Consider the following 12239-nt stretch of genomic DNA (forward strand, 5'->3'; position numbering starts at 1 on the left):
CCCATCCCCTCCCACCTTCGTAGATCTGGTAGCGAAGCAACTTACCTCCTCAGGGACCCCTCCCACTCCCTCTAGCCAAGACAAGAGATTCTTTAATCTCGATTCGGCTCTGTCTAACCTCCTGAATATCCCGGAGGTCGATGACCCCATTGTGGGTCTAGCCTCCTCCTCTACCCCTAGTGAGGCCCTAGAGGCCTTGAAACCTGAGGACAGGCGGGCGGAGCAGGCGCTACGCAGGGCTCACCTATCTGACGCCTGGGCCATTAAGTCAGCTACGGCCGCCTCATTTTTCACGAGGTCCTCTATCCGCTGGCTACGCCAGCTCAAGGACCACATCCCTGCTTCCAATCTCAGAGCTCACCAGGATATAGCGGTTAGTGGCTGCAGCCGAGTTCTCGGCTGACGCCACTTACCAGTCGGTAAAATTTTCTTCCAGGGCCATCACGCCGCATGTCACGGCTAGACGCATGCTATGGCTCAAACACTGGCAGGCGGACGTAAAGAATAAGGTCAAGCTGGCCACTGCCCCCATTACGGGAGATAAACTGTTTGGCCCAGCTTTGGAACCACTGCTGGTCGAGGGCCGCAGTAAGAGAAAGTATTTGCCCTCCCTTTTTGAAGGTCGGAGGCCAGGGGCTCTCAGCCCTTTCGGAGGAGCTTTCCACGCCCTTCTACCAACCCCTTCCCGCCCAGATATCCTAGACCCCCTTCCTTCCGATCCCAGGACCGCTCGGACCCGGGCGACAGATCCAGACGCGGTGGCGGCTACAAGAGACCCTTTCGGGGATCGGGAGGAAGGCCCTACCGCAGAAGGTAGAGCCTCTTCCTCCCCCCGTTGGCGGCCGCCTCAGCCACTTCGCCGCCCAATGGGACATATCCACTTCCGATGCATGGGTTAGGGACACAATCAGGTTTGGCCTCGCCCTGGAGTTCAGGTCCGCTCCCCTGATTGTTTCTTCCCCTCCCCTCCTCAAGGGATCCCTCCAACGTGCACTAATGGATGCAGCCATCCATCATCTTCTTGACATCCAGGCCATTCAACCTGTCCCTCCGGATCAGAGAGGAAAGGGGTTTTACTCCCATCTCTTTGTGGTGCCCAAACACTCTGGGGTTGGAGAGCCATCCTGGACTTGAAACGGCTCAACCGTCACCTTATCCAGCGTAGATTCAAAATGCACACTTTGCAATCAATTCTTTTAGGCACCAGGCGGGAGACTGGTTATCTTCCATAGATCTTTCGGAGGCATACCTCCATATTCCAATCAGGCCTTCCCATTTCAAATTCCTTAGGTTCTGTCACAATAGCCTTCATTATCAATACGTGGCCCTTCCCTTTGGACTGGCCTCGGCCCCCGGACCTTCACCAAGGTCCTGGCGGCTCTGGCGGCTCATCTCAGGAGCGTTCCTGTCCGCCTCCACTGCTACTTGGACGATATCCTTATTCTATCCCGTCCAAATCCCAGGCAGTCAGGGATACCAGGGTCACTCTCTCCACCTTACAGGCACACGGGTTCCTAGTCAATTGGCAAAAGAGCCAACTTACCCTTCCACCCGAATCAACCACTTGGGCGCCATAATTGATTCGGTTTCTCAAAGAGTTTTCCTCTCCCAGGAGAGGTTCCTTAGCATTCAGGCCCTGGTCAAACAGATCAGGCGTTCAAGGAGGGTGGCCTTACTGGACCTCTCTAAATTGTTGGGCAAAATGGTGTCATGCATCTCTATTATTCCCTGGGCCCGTCTACACAGCAGATCCCTCCAGTGGTTCCTGCTCCCATTCCAACGATCCGGAAGAAGCAACTCGAAGGCCAGAGTCAGGGTCCCTCCAAGGGTCCTCACGTCTCTTCTATGGTGGACCAATCCCGCCATCAACAGAGGCCATCTCTTCGCGGAACCTCAACGACTCACCGTCACTACGGACGCAAGCCTGTCCGGTTGGGGCGCTCATCTCGACTCGCTCTCGGCTCAGGGCAGATGGTCGCCGTCCGAGCAAAGGTGCAGCATCAATTGGCTAGAGCTTCACGCTGTCCATCTGGCCCTGCGCAGTTTTCCTCAGATCCGCAAACATCACGCCCTCGTTCTCACGGACAACGCCACGGCCAAGGCCCATATCAACAGGCAAGGCGGCACCCAGTCCATCCAGCTAATGAGGGAAGCCGAGCGCCTTTGCCGCTGGGCAGAATCCAACCTCCTATCACTAAAGGCCGAACACATCTCCGGAGTAGACAATACTCAGGCGGACTGGCTGAGCAGGGCCACGGTGGACCAGGCAGAATGGCGTCTCCATCCATCCCTGTTCGAGGAAGCGCCCAGAATATTCGGCCTTCCGGTGGTGGATCTCTTCGCCTCCCCGTCCAACACTCAGCTTCCACGGTTCTTCTCCGGTATCCATCTCACCGGTCGGAGAATCACAATGCTCTGCGCTGCCCATGGCCCCCAGGGCTCCTATATGCCTTCCCTCCGCTCCCGTTAGTTCCCAGGGTAATACAGAAACTTCTTCAGGAGAGGGCAGACCTTCTCCTGGTGGCTCCCTATTGGCCCAGGCGACCGTGGTTTGCGGATCTCCGCAATTATCGGTAGCGCCCCATGGAGGATCCCCGGACAGGGTCTCCTCTCTCAGGGGCCCTTCTGCATCCGGAGCCTCAATGGCTCCAGTTAGCCGCCTGGAGGTTGAGCGGATCCGTCTGACTAGTGAGAATCTCTCGAGTCAAGTCATCGACACTATTTTGGCCGCTAGGCGACCTTCCACTACACGAATTTACGATGCCACTTGGAAAGGGTTCTGCAAGTGGTGTAGCGGGTCTCAGATTGATCCCCTCTCTCCCTCAGTGGCTCAGATCCTAGATTTTCTTCAGGAAGGCCTCCGTAAAGGCCTCGCACCTAACACCCTGAGACGACAAGTTTCTGCCCTCTCAACCGTGGTCTCCTGTGATAACTACGGTTCCCTTTCTCATCACCCCGAGTTAGATCTTTCCTTAGGGGTGCCACCAACCTGTGCCCTCCCACTGTTCACAGGTTCCCCACATGGGACCTCAACAAGGTCCTCGCTTCTCTCACTGCGTTCCCGTTCGAACCCTTGAGGGATTCATCCCTTCAGTTTCTCACCTTTAAGGTAGTTTTTCTAGTAGCTATTACTTCTGCTCGCCGAGTTTCGGAAATAGCAGCTTTGTCAGTTAGGGCGATCTATGTGTATTCCACGCTGATCGGGTGGTCCTTCGTCCTGACCCCACATTCCTACCCAAAGTTAACTCTCCCTTCCATAGGTCACAGGAACTGGTTCTACCAAATTTTGCCCTAGGCCCTCCAGGGGCAGGGAGGTCCTCTGGCACACCCTAGATGTTAGAAGGGCCTTGCGTATATATATTAAGCGCACTCAATCCATGCGAAGGTCGGAATCCCTCTTCCTATCCTTTCAACCCAGGTCACTGGGGCTTAAGGTTTCTCCTTCCACCATCAGTCGCTGGATCAGGGCTACTATTGCGAGGTGCTACCTTTCCCATTCTCTGCCCGCTCCGGGTGGAATAACCGCCCATTCCACCAGAAGTGCAGCCACCTCGGCGGCCTGGGCCACGCAAGCCCCCATCGCTGACATTTGTCGGGCAGCCACCTGGACCTCTCCGTCCCCGTTTATCAGACATTATAAAATAGATACGTACGCCTCAGCGGAGGCCTCTTTTGGCCGACGGGTCTTACAGAGGGTCATCAGTGATCCGGAGGGGCCTTCGGGCCAGACGGAGTCCCACCCGTAGGACAGCCCAGCTTTGGTATGTCCCAGTCTCTGGATGCTCCGAGCGGCTCGAGGAGAATGGGCGTTGGTTCTTACCTGATACGCCCTTCTCGGCGAGCCGCGAGGAGCATCCAGCCCCACCCTAATTTCTCCGTCTGGTGGGGAATCTTGCTTCAGCCAAGGAGCCAATAGTAGATTAGATAGAATTAATAACCTCTCTCTCGTTATCGCAAAAACTGGGGAGACGCTGCGCGATACCACGTGAGGGGGCGGAGCGTTTCCTCATCTAAAGCTCAGCCTGCAAGAAGAGGACTCAGAAGCACATCCCAGTCTCTGGATGCTCCTCGCGGCTCGCCGAGAAGGGGCGTATCAGGTAAGAACCAACGCCCAATTTCAGCCTCCCCCGCCCTGGTCATAACCTCTGGGCAAGCCTGAAATTCTCCTGATTGGGAGGATTGTTGCATCTGGCTCCTCATCTGACCCAGGGTCTTAGCAAACTGTTTTTCTAAAGCAGCATGTCTTCATTTCTCAGCCCTGAGTTCAGATTTAGAAGTCTTCTTGGGGGCTAAAGCCTTGGCCTTGATCTTTGCTGCAGCCTCTCATTTTGCTGAATGGCCTCTTTGTCTTCTTCTCTTCCTCATTGGGGCCTGAGAACCCTGTGCTTCTTCTAGGCCGGTGAGGTCTGACTGAGCCATTTTGCTCTCCATTTTTGCCAATAAAGTAGACACAAGGGGTGCTGGGAGCTTCCCCTATGAGCGTATCGCCTGTTGCGTGGGTCAGGGTGAGCAAATTCAACTCTGAGGGCCCTTTTTGTTAGTAGCTACTCCTCCACAAAATGGCCGACCGCCACTCAAAATGGCCACCCACCACGTGCGCCGATCCTAGGAAGGCTTCGTAGCCTCACTCATCTTCTATCAGCTGAGAGGCGGCTATATGAAGCTCCGGAAGTCAGCTGTGGAGCGGTCTTTGCAAATGCAAAGCGAACTGCGTGGGAGGTTGCAAAGCATTCCCTGTTCTCACAGCTCCTCCGATGGCAGCGCTGAAGCCTCAACGCTGCAGGAGAGCGGATCCCTGTTCTCCTCGTGGTACAGCTCAACCGGAGCCCCAGGAGCTGTGTCAAAGCGATAGAACTGCTTCTCCTCTGTTTTTACTATTGATTCTTTGCTTTTAGCTTTTTTTTCCTATCCAGTGACACTAGCTCTTTGGAGTAGAAGAGTCAAAAGCTGGGGAGCCAGCTAGGGGCTTTTTATATAGTGGCAGACTCAGCTCTATGACATCAGAGGGAGGAGTCATATCTCATTCCTGGAGTCTCATCTCAGTGTGGATGAGAATTACTGTTTCATTAAAAGGTTTATGCAGTTTCAGATTTGCTTGCTTTCATTTCCTTGTTACCCGCTTTATACTTTGAGACCTATCTGATGCATTTGTGTGGTTGTAGTCTTTCCCAATGGTGTATTGACTGCTTATTTCTCACTGTAGACTAGGGTCACTAGAAAGGATTAAAATGGCATTTTGATTAGTAATTTGAATGATAAATGATTTCCAACATAATTACCTTTTTCATGTTAAAATGTTTATATGTCTTTGGAAGAAATTATGCAAAATAGTGTTGATTTCTATGTTGTGATATTCTTGTGTATAAACTGCTTTTGTGTAAAGTGATCACTAGGATTTTTTACAGTGGCTTAACACTATTTTTAATTCAATTTAATTTCTAAATATGTATGTAGAGGATTACAGTTTAAGTCAGTAGATTTCTACTTATGTGTCAGAATTAATTTCTGAGTAGATTTGTGTAGAATGGGTCTGTGAAGCAGTAATTTCAATAATTTTGGTTATGGTGATGGTATTATTTGCTCAATTAATCAAAATTGTCTTTGAAGGTTACAGAGTTAAGCATTTAAATCAGAAAAAAACAACTACATGCATTTATTTAGTAGACAAAAACTTAATTACATGTAAAAGCAATATCCTAGGATTATGGTGGTCATTTAAAATTAAAAGTAAACCAGTGTCCTTAAATGGGCAGTGCAGAATGCACGTCCATTTGTTAAGTGGGAAAAAATGAAATTGTGTAATCCTTGTTTTACAAACAATGGCTTTGTGTGACCAGAACTAATTGAATATGTTGAGATCAGTTTAAAAAGCCCTGACTGGCTTACACTCAGTCTCAAGGATTGGTTCTAATATCCCATCCAATCAGTGGGCTAAGATCAGCTGGAGAGGTTGTACTTGTGCTTCCACAGGTTGTGGGTGTCTCATAGTGGGAATGGAAGGAGGTCTCCATGACAGTGCTTCAGTTATGGAAAACTCAGAAGGTTTCTATGCTTTGTTTCAGGAAATACTTGAAAAACATGCCACTTAATTCAGGCACATGTAAACTATCAGTTGCCATAAAACATAGAATAACAGAGTTGGAAGGAACCTTGGAGGTCATGTAGTCCAACTCGCTGCACAAGCAGGAGAGTCCATTCTATACCATTTCAGACAAGTGGCTGTCCAGTCTCTTCTTGAAAGCCTCCATTGATGGGGCACCTGCAAGTTCTGAAGTCAAACTGTTCCACTGCTTGATTGTTCTCACCATTAGAAAATTTCTCATAGAGAAATTTAGAGTCCAATTGTTCATTAGATTGACTATTTTTATTGCTCAAGGATTATTGGTTTTATTCAGGGGAATACAATTGGGAATTGAGATCTACAGGTTGTACAGTTGCCATAGTTGTCCATCCCTGGTTTTATTTTACTGTTTTATTGGCAGTTATAAAGTTAAGAGCTGAGCGAATAAGCAGATAGGGATTGTAAATAGGAACATCAGGTGGTTAGGATGTGGTCTCAGAGTTTCAAAATCCACCACAACAGAGACATGGTACTCAAAACCTCAGATGTTCCACACTACTGCACAAAGTATAAAAAGTAAACAATGAGAACTAGTGATCCTAATTCAAGGACACAACTTGGTGGGATGGTATACATTATCTGCACATAGCATGAGAAGCCTACAATTTATTTAAAAGTGGGAAACCCAGCAAAAAACCATGGAATGTTGTATATAAAGAAAACAATATACTTGCACAAAAATCTTGGAGCTGCAGTGTGGCAATTTTTATTGAAAGAAGATGAATAAGAATAAAGAGAGAAATAAAATTGTGGTCTATACATTTCAAAATGGTACCAGTTCTGTTTTTCCTTTTATTCATACCCAAATTCTTTCCCACCAGTTTGACTTTTTCTCCATTTTCTGTGTCATGTTACTCTTCTGTGGAGTCCTTGGGGCATCTGAGTTTGGCTGCACCAAGGACTCCACAGTTCAACCCTCAGCTACTGCAATAATCTTTCTGTTGCTTTATTCACTGTTCCTCCTCTTAAAAAATTAAGACTGTAGGGCACAGAGGAGGTTTTAAGATAGGCCATATTTTGTCAAAAGATCTCTAGTGGCTAGCAGTTGTTGAAGATTTATTCTTTGTCATAGTCTAGGTCTCTGTTACCTCATATTCTGCCTGTTGAACTGTTTGTTCCAGCTGCTCACCTTTTCTGCTGAACCATGATACGTGGACTTTTAGGATTTGGTAAATCTTCCAGACTTGAATATTTTAATGAACATTCTAGAAGTAATAGCTTCTTTTTATTATAAATAATAGGTTAGAATTAGAATTCTTTATTGGCCAAGTGTGATTGGACACACAAGGAATTTGTCTCGGTGCAAATGCTCTCAATGTACATAAAGATACACTTGTCAAGAGTCAAGAATCATAAGGTGCAACACTTAGTCATAGGGTACAATAAGCAATCAATCATACTAGGAAACAGTCAATATAAATTGTAAGGATACAAGCAACAAAGTTACAGTCATAAGTGGGAGAGGATGGGTGATAAGGAGTGATGAGAAGATTAATAGTAATAGTAGTGCAGACTTTGTAAATAGTTGGACAGTGTTGAGGGAATTATTTGTTTAGCAGAGTGATGGCGTTCGGGGAAAAACTGTTCTTGTGTCTAGTTGTTCTGGTGTGCAGTGCTCTATAGCGTCACTTTGAGGGTAGGAGTTGAAACAGCTTATGTTCGTGATGTGAGGGGTCTAAATATTTTCACAGCCCTCTTTTTGACTTGTGCAGTATACAGGTCCTCGATTGAAGGCAGGTGGGTAGTAATTGTTTTTTCTGCAGTCCTAATTATCCTCTGAAGTCTGTGTCTGTCCTGTTGGTTGCAGAACCAAACCAGACAGTTATAGAGGTGCATATGATAGGCTCTATAATTCCTCTGTAGAACTGTATCAGCAGCTCTTTGGGCAGTTTATCATTCACTCTTGGAGCTACACAACTGGTTTGGCACTATTTTTTTTCAAAATAGGATTATTTTTTTTACTTATGTGATCCCATGTACATCCAGGTATTGGTATCTTTCAATTATTGGCCATTCATTTCATATATGATTGCCTCATCATCTGGAATTGAATGCAAAGGTGGAGTGAAGAAATGTGATATTAGAACAATATTTGTCTTGCGCTCTGTTCACCAATGGAACATTTGGCCTGACTTGTTGCCATTTGCAGAATTTGCTTTTAAAATGTACTCTTGGCATGAGGCAGAGTTTATGGCTGTAGCACACAGGGTTTGCTCTTGCCTTGAATTCCTTGAGCCTCAAAGTTTCTCCAAGCAGTGCAGCTAGCTCCCTTTTGAGAATGTCTGGATTCTGCCAAGGCTGTGTGTAAATGGATAGCGTATGTGCATAGAGAGGAAGGATCAAGAATTACTGTGTGGGATTTGAGTGGTTTTCCATCTAATTTTTACCTTACTTCTGCCTGCCCAAGAAAATGGATTCAAAGTTTATTGCACTCTTTCCTGTGGCTGCTTAGTTCAACGTGATAGTTTTTCATTCTGAAGTATATCTGGTGTTTCACTGCTTTCTCTATGTGCAGGAGTGGTTTTCCTGTTCCATGTATTCAGCTGTTTCCCCTTCTGTTCTAATCCCCCTGCCTTCCAGATAGGGTGGAATACACAATTCTATGTGCAGGAGGAAGAGGAGATTAAAACCTTTAATTCACTGAAAGGGCTATCCCGATACAAAGGGATTATTGGAAGCAGTGTCAAATGTTGTGGAAAGCAGAGGAAATTGCCTTGAGGGACAGGAAGAAGAGTTGATGCCAAGACTGGTCAGGTTAAGATCATTAGCCTTGAGTTGCCAGTATAGTCTTGTCGGTTAGGGTCATTATTCTCCATGCATTCCATGGTGGATGGAGAGAGAGCATGAAGAAGGAGGTACTGTCATAGCTAACAGGCCTTGGGAACATGGAAGACAGAAGCTGGAATTAAACAGGGAGCTGGACCACAGCAGAAAATATCCCTTCGTTCAGAAGAAGGTAGTATGAGAAAGAAACCAATTCTGCCTTAAATTACATAGGTATGTTAAATGGGAGTATTGCCTGAACAAGCTTTCAGGGCTGAGTTACATTATCCTGCTAGCAACATAATCTTTACAGAAACCCAAGTGGATTTTGTTTTGTTTTGTTTCTGTTTCTTGAGTTACGCCAGCCTTGAAGTTATGCCAGAGCTTGTAAGTCTTCAACATAGTGTCTTATAAAAAGAAACCCTTCTTAATAAAATGGTTAAAATACTAACTGTATATTACTGTTGTTGGACTCACACTTGGTTGAATGAATGCATCTTGTGAACGCTTATTATGGCTCCACTTCAGTTTGGGTTGAATGTCACATGGTTTAGTCCAACATTTTATCAGGCATTTATATTGACCAGATCTGCTGATATTACAAAACTGGGCTGAAAGAAGTACAATTAAAATATTTCTGTCCATCAGTCAGGTAATGTTAGAAAATAATTTTTAATAGGAACAATGAAGAAAGTTTATATCTTTTCTTTTTGCTTCTCTATATCATCTCTAGTATTATAAACTCATCGAAAGCTAGGAGTCTTATTCTATGATGGTCAAGAGATTGAATTTATGGCAAGACTGATGGCAGATCCCATGCAGACTTGGAATGCGCTTTACCCAGCATAGTAACAGATACAGAAAGGAAGTTGCATTAGAGTTGTGTAATTAAGGCGTCAGAAATCCTGGGGTGGTTTCTTTTTTATGCTGGAAGAAAAATACATTAGTGCTCAGTGACCACTTGTTCAGAAAACATTCAACATTATAATGGCACTAATCAAGGAAGCTTATAACCAGTCCTCAAGTTGCGCTTGTCACAGTATTCCTGTGACACCATTTGTGACTCTCTGCCATCTTCTTGAAAGCAAAAGGTAAAGGAATCCCAATGGATTTTACTGTGCTAGTCACTGCTGACTGTAAGGGTGCTCATCTCCATTTCAAGGGCCATTGAGCCAGCGCTGTCTAAAAATGTTGTTGCAGCCATGTGGCCAGCATGACATCACAGAGGCGAGAACAGGAGCTCACCCTATCATGGCACACTCGGGTCTTGGGCTGTCAACTTTCCAGCTGACAAGCACAGCAGCTTAACTATCATCCCGCCCCTTAAGCAAAGGGTAAGCCAGCAAGAAATCTCAAGTTGCAGTCATGTGACATTGCACTTAACTATCTCACAACTTATCTAGACCTACCATTCTAAGTCATGTGATTTTTTTTCATTTAGTGACAGCAGCGCTTAATAGTGGAATTCCCTGTCCCAATTGCAGTCGTTAATTGCCAATTAAGTCTGCAGTTAGTTTGGTCTGAACATTTGTTTTTGCTAGTCTGTATTGTCACAGTGAAAGGGTTAGTAAAGTGGATTTGAGAATAATGGTTGAATAATTTTTTTTAACAACATTTCAGAGTCTTTAAACAGTGAGATTGGTGGCGTATTTAATAAATAAAGTTGGGGAAATATCAGCTATGAACAGTTATTGGTGTGGGTTGGGAAAAGCCAGGAGATAATTTGAAAAGGATGCAGGATTTTTTTTCCTACTGTTTTCAAGAATAATTTGTTTGGGAATATTAGTGATTCATTCGTCTCAAGACTGAGAGCAATTTATCAGTATCTCTCCTCCAATAAATCCTTGTCTGTTAAATAAATCTACAATTTTTGGTACCTTCTGCGGTATTTCTATTAAACAATAGAGATTTTGTAATAAAATGCTATATTTTTGTGCTATAAATTATTGTATCAACTTTTTTTCTTTTATTTCAGGGATTCATCAAAGATGTTCATGAGGATTCACTCACAGTTGTATTTGAAAACAAGTATGTTTTACAAAAATTGCTCTTCCCCCTTTCATTTTGGTTGTAGAGCATGCCATCTTTTTTTTATTCTGAAGGGAAAGGACTGGTTGGCTAAATCGCTGCAGAATTTAAAGATACCAATACTTTGAATTGTTAGCCCACTGTATTGGCAACCAGAGTAGCCACATTAAAAGTGGTGTCACTTTACACTGGTGGGGTTGTTCTGCTTGCAGTTTAGTCCTCATTTTCTAACAGCTGCACTTCTGACTTGTCTCTCTACCTAATGGAGATGTGTGCTAAATCAGGGGTCCCCAACCACTGGTCCGCGGACGGGTACCGGTCCGTGGAACAAATCCTACCGGGCCGCTGGTTTGCTGGGCGCCGCCATCTTGTTTTGATGAAAAAGTGCTTCCGGTGAGCTCACCGGAAGCACTTTTTCATCAAAACAAGATGGCGGCGGCCAGCTGATGCCGGTACCAGGCCGCAGCATAAAAAAGGTTGGGGACCACTGTGCTAAATTACACTTGATGGTATTCCATTTAAATGACATGTAACATTCTTGGTAATCATTGCATAATCTAAAATATCTATTTAATTTACAGTTGGCAGCCAGAACGCCAGGTTCCATTCAGTGAAGTAAGATTACCCCCACCACCTGATATCAAGAAAGAAATTGGTGAAGGAGATGAAGTGGAGGTGATTTCATTCAAATATTCCTTTGCTTGCTTATGTGGAAGTTTCTTCTGGAAGGGTTAATGGTTGAACTTAGTGTGCTATCATCAAGACAATTGAACTTTTTTTTAACTGCTTCAAAAATGCAAAATAAAAAAAGCATAAACGTTATTTAAAAGGAAAGAAATTTATTAGAAAAAAATAAAAAAATTAAAAGTTGCTATTGGGCAGGTTTTTAATCAACCATGCTTAAATTAGTAAAAAATTCACTGCAGCCATGCCATGAATAGTAATTGTAATAGTTACACAGTACAAAAGATTGACTTGAATTCCTGCCAAACTTGAAGCTGAGATATAGTTTGAAATGACCTCAAACTCAATTGCTCCACATGGAATTTACACTCCAGACAGAAGGCTATTTAATTCTTGTTTTAATAAAGTCCACCATGTGCCAGGGTAGAATATTTTAATGCCAAATAACTTTCATCATGAATGTGTTTTTAATAATTACCCAAAATATGCTTTATTGGAGAAAGGCTCCATCCTCTGTGGTGGATATGGGCAATATTTTGAATGTCTGGAATGCTGAGAGCATGTTGTAGGTGTTTTCACAAAATGGTTGCTATGGTAGATTTAACCAGTCATACAATATTTATAGAGGGCAGATAGGATGAGG

General features: G+C 44.9%; 1 protein-coding gene across 4 annotated transcripts in view; it reads left to right on the forward strand.

Moving 5' to 3' along the window:
• FXR1 (FMR1 autosomal homolog 1) overlaps positions 1-12239 on the forward strand; it is a 50079-nt gene that overhangs the window by 16350 nt on the left and 21490 nt on the right. For all 4 annotated transcript variants that reach the window (XM_087965392.1, XM_087965390.1, XM_026666833.2 and 1 more), the window contains 2 exons: positions 10860-10912; positions 11494-11587. In XM_087965392.1, coding sequence (XP_087821518.1) covers positions 10860-10912; positions 11494-11587 — 147 coding nt within the window. The remainder of the gene's footprint in view (positions 1-10859; positions 10913-11493; positions 11588-12239) is intronic.

The sequence above is a fragment of the Notechis scutatus genome, chromosome 4, assembly GCF_049901735.1.
Source record: "Notechis scutatus isolate UNSWTSFEM ecotype Mainland chromosome 4, rNotScu1.2, whole genome shotgun sequence".
In the NCBI taxonomy this organism is placed as follows: Eukaryota; Metazoa; Chordata; class Lepidosauria; order Squamata; family Elapidae; genus Notechis; species Notechis scutatus.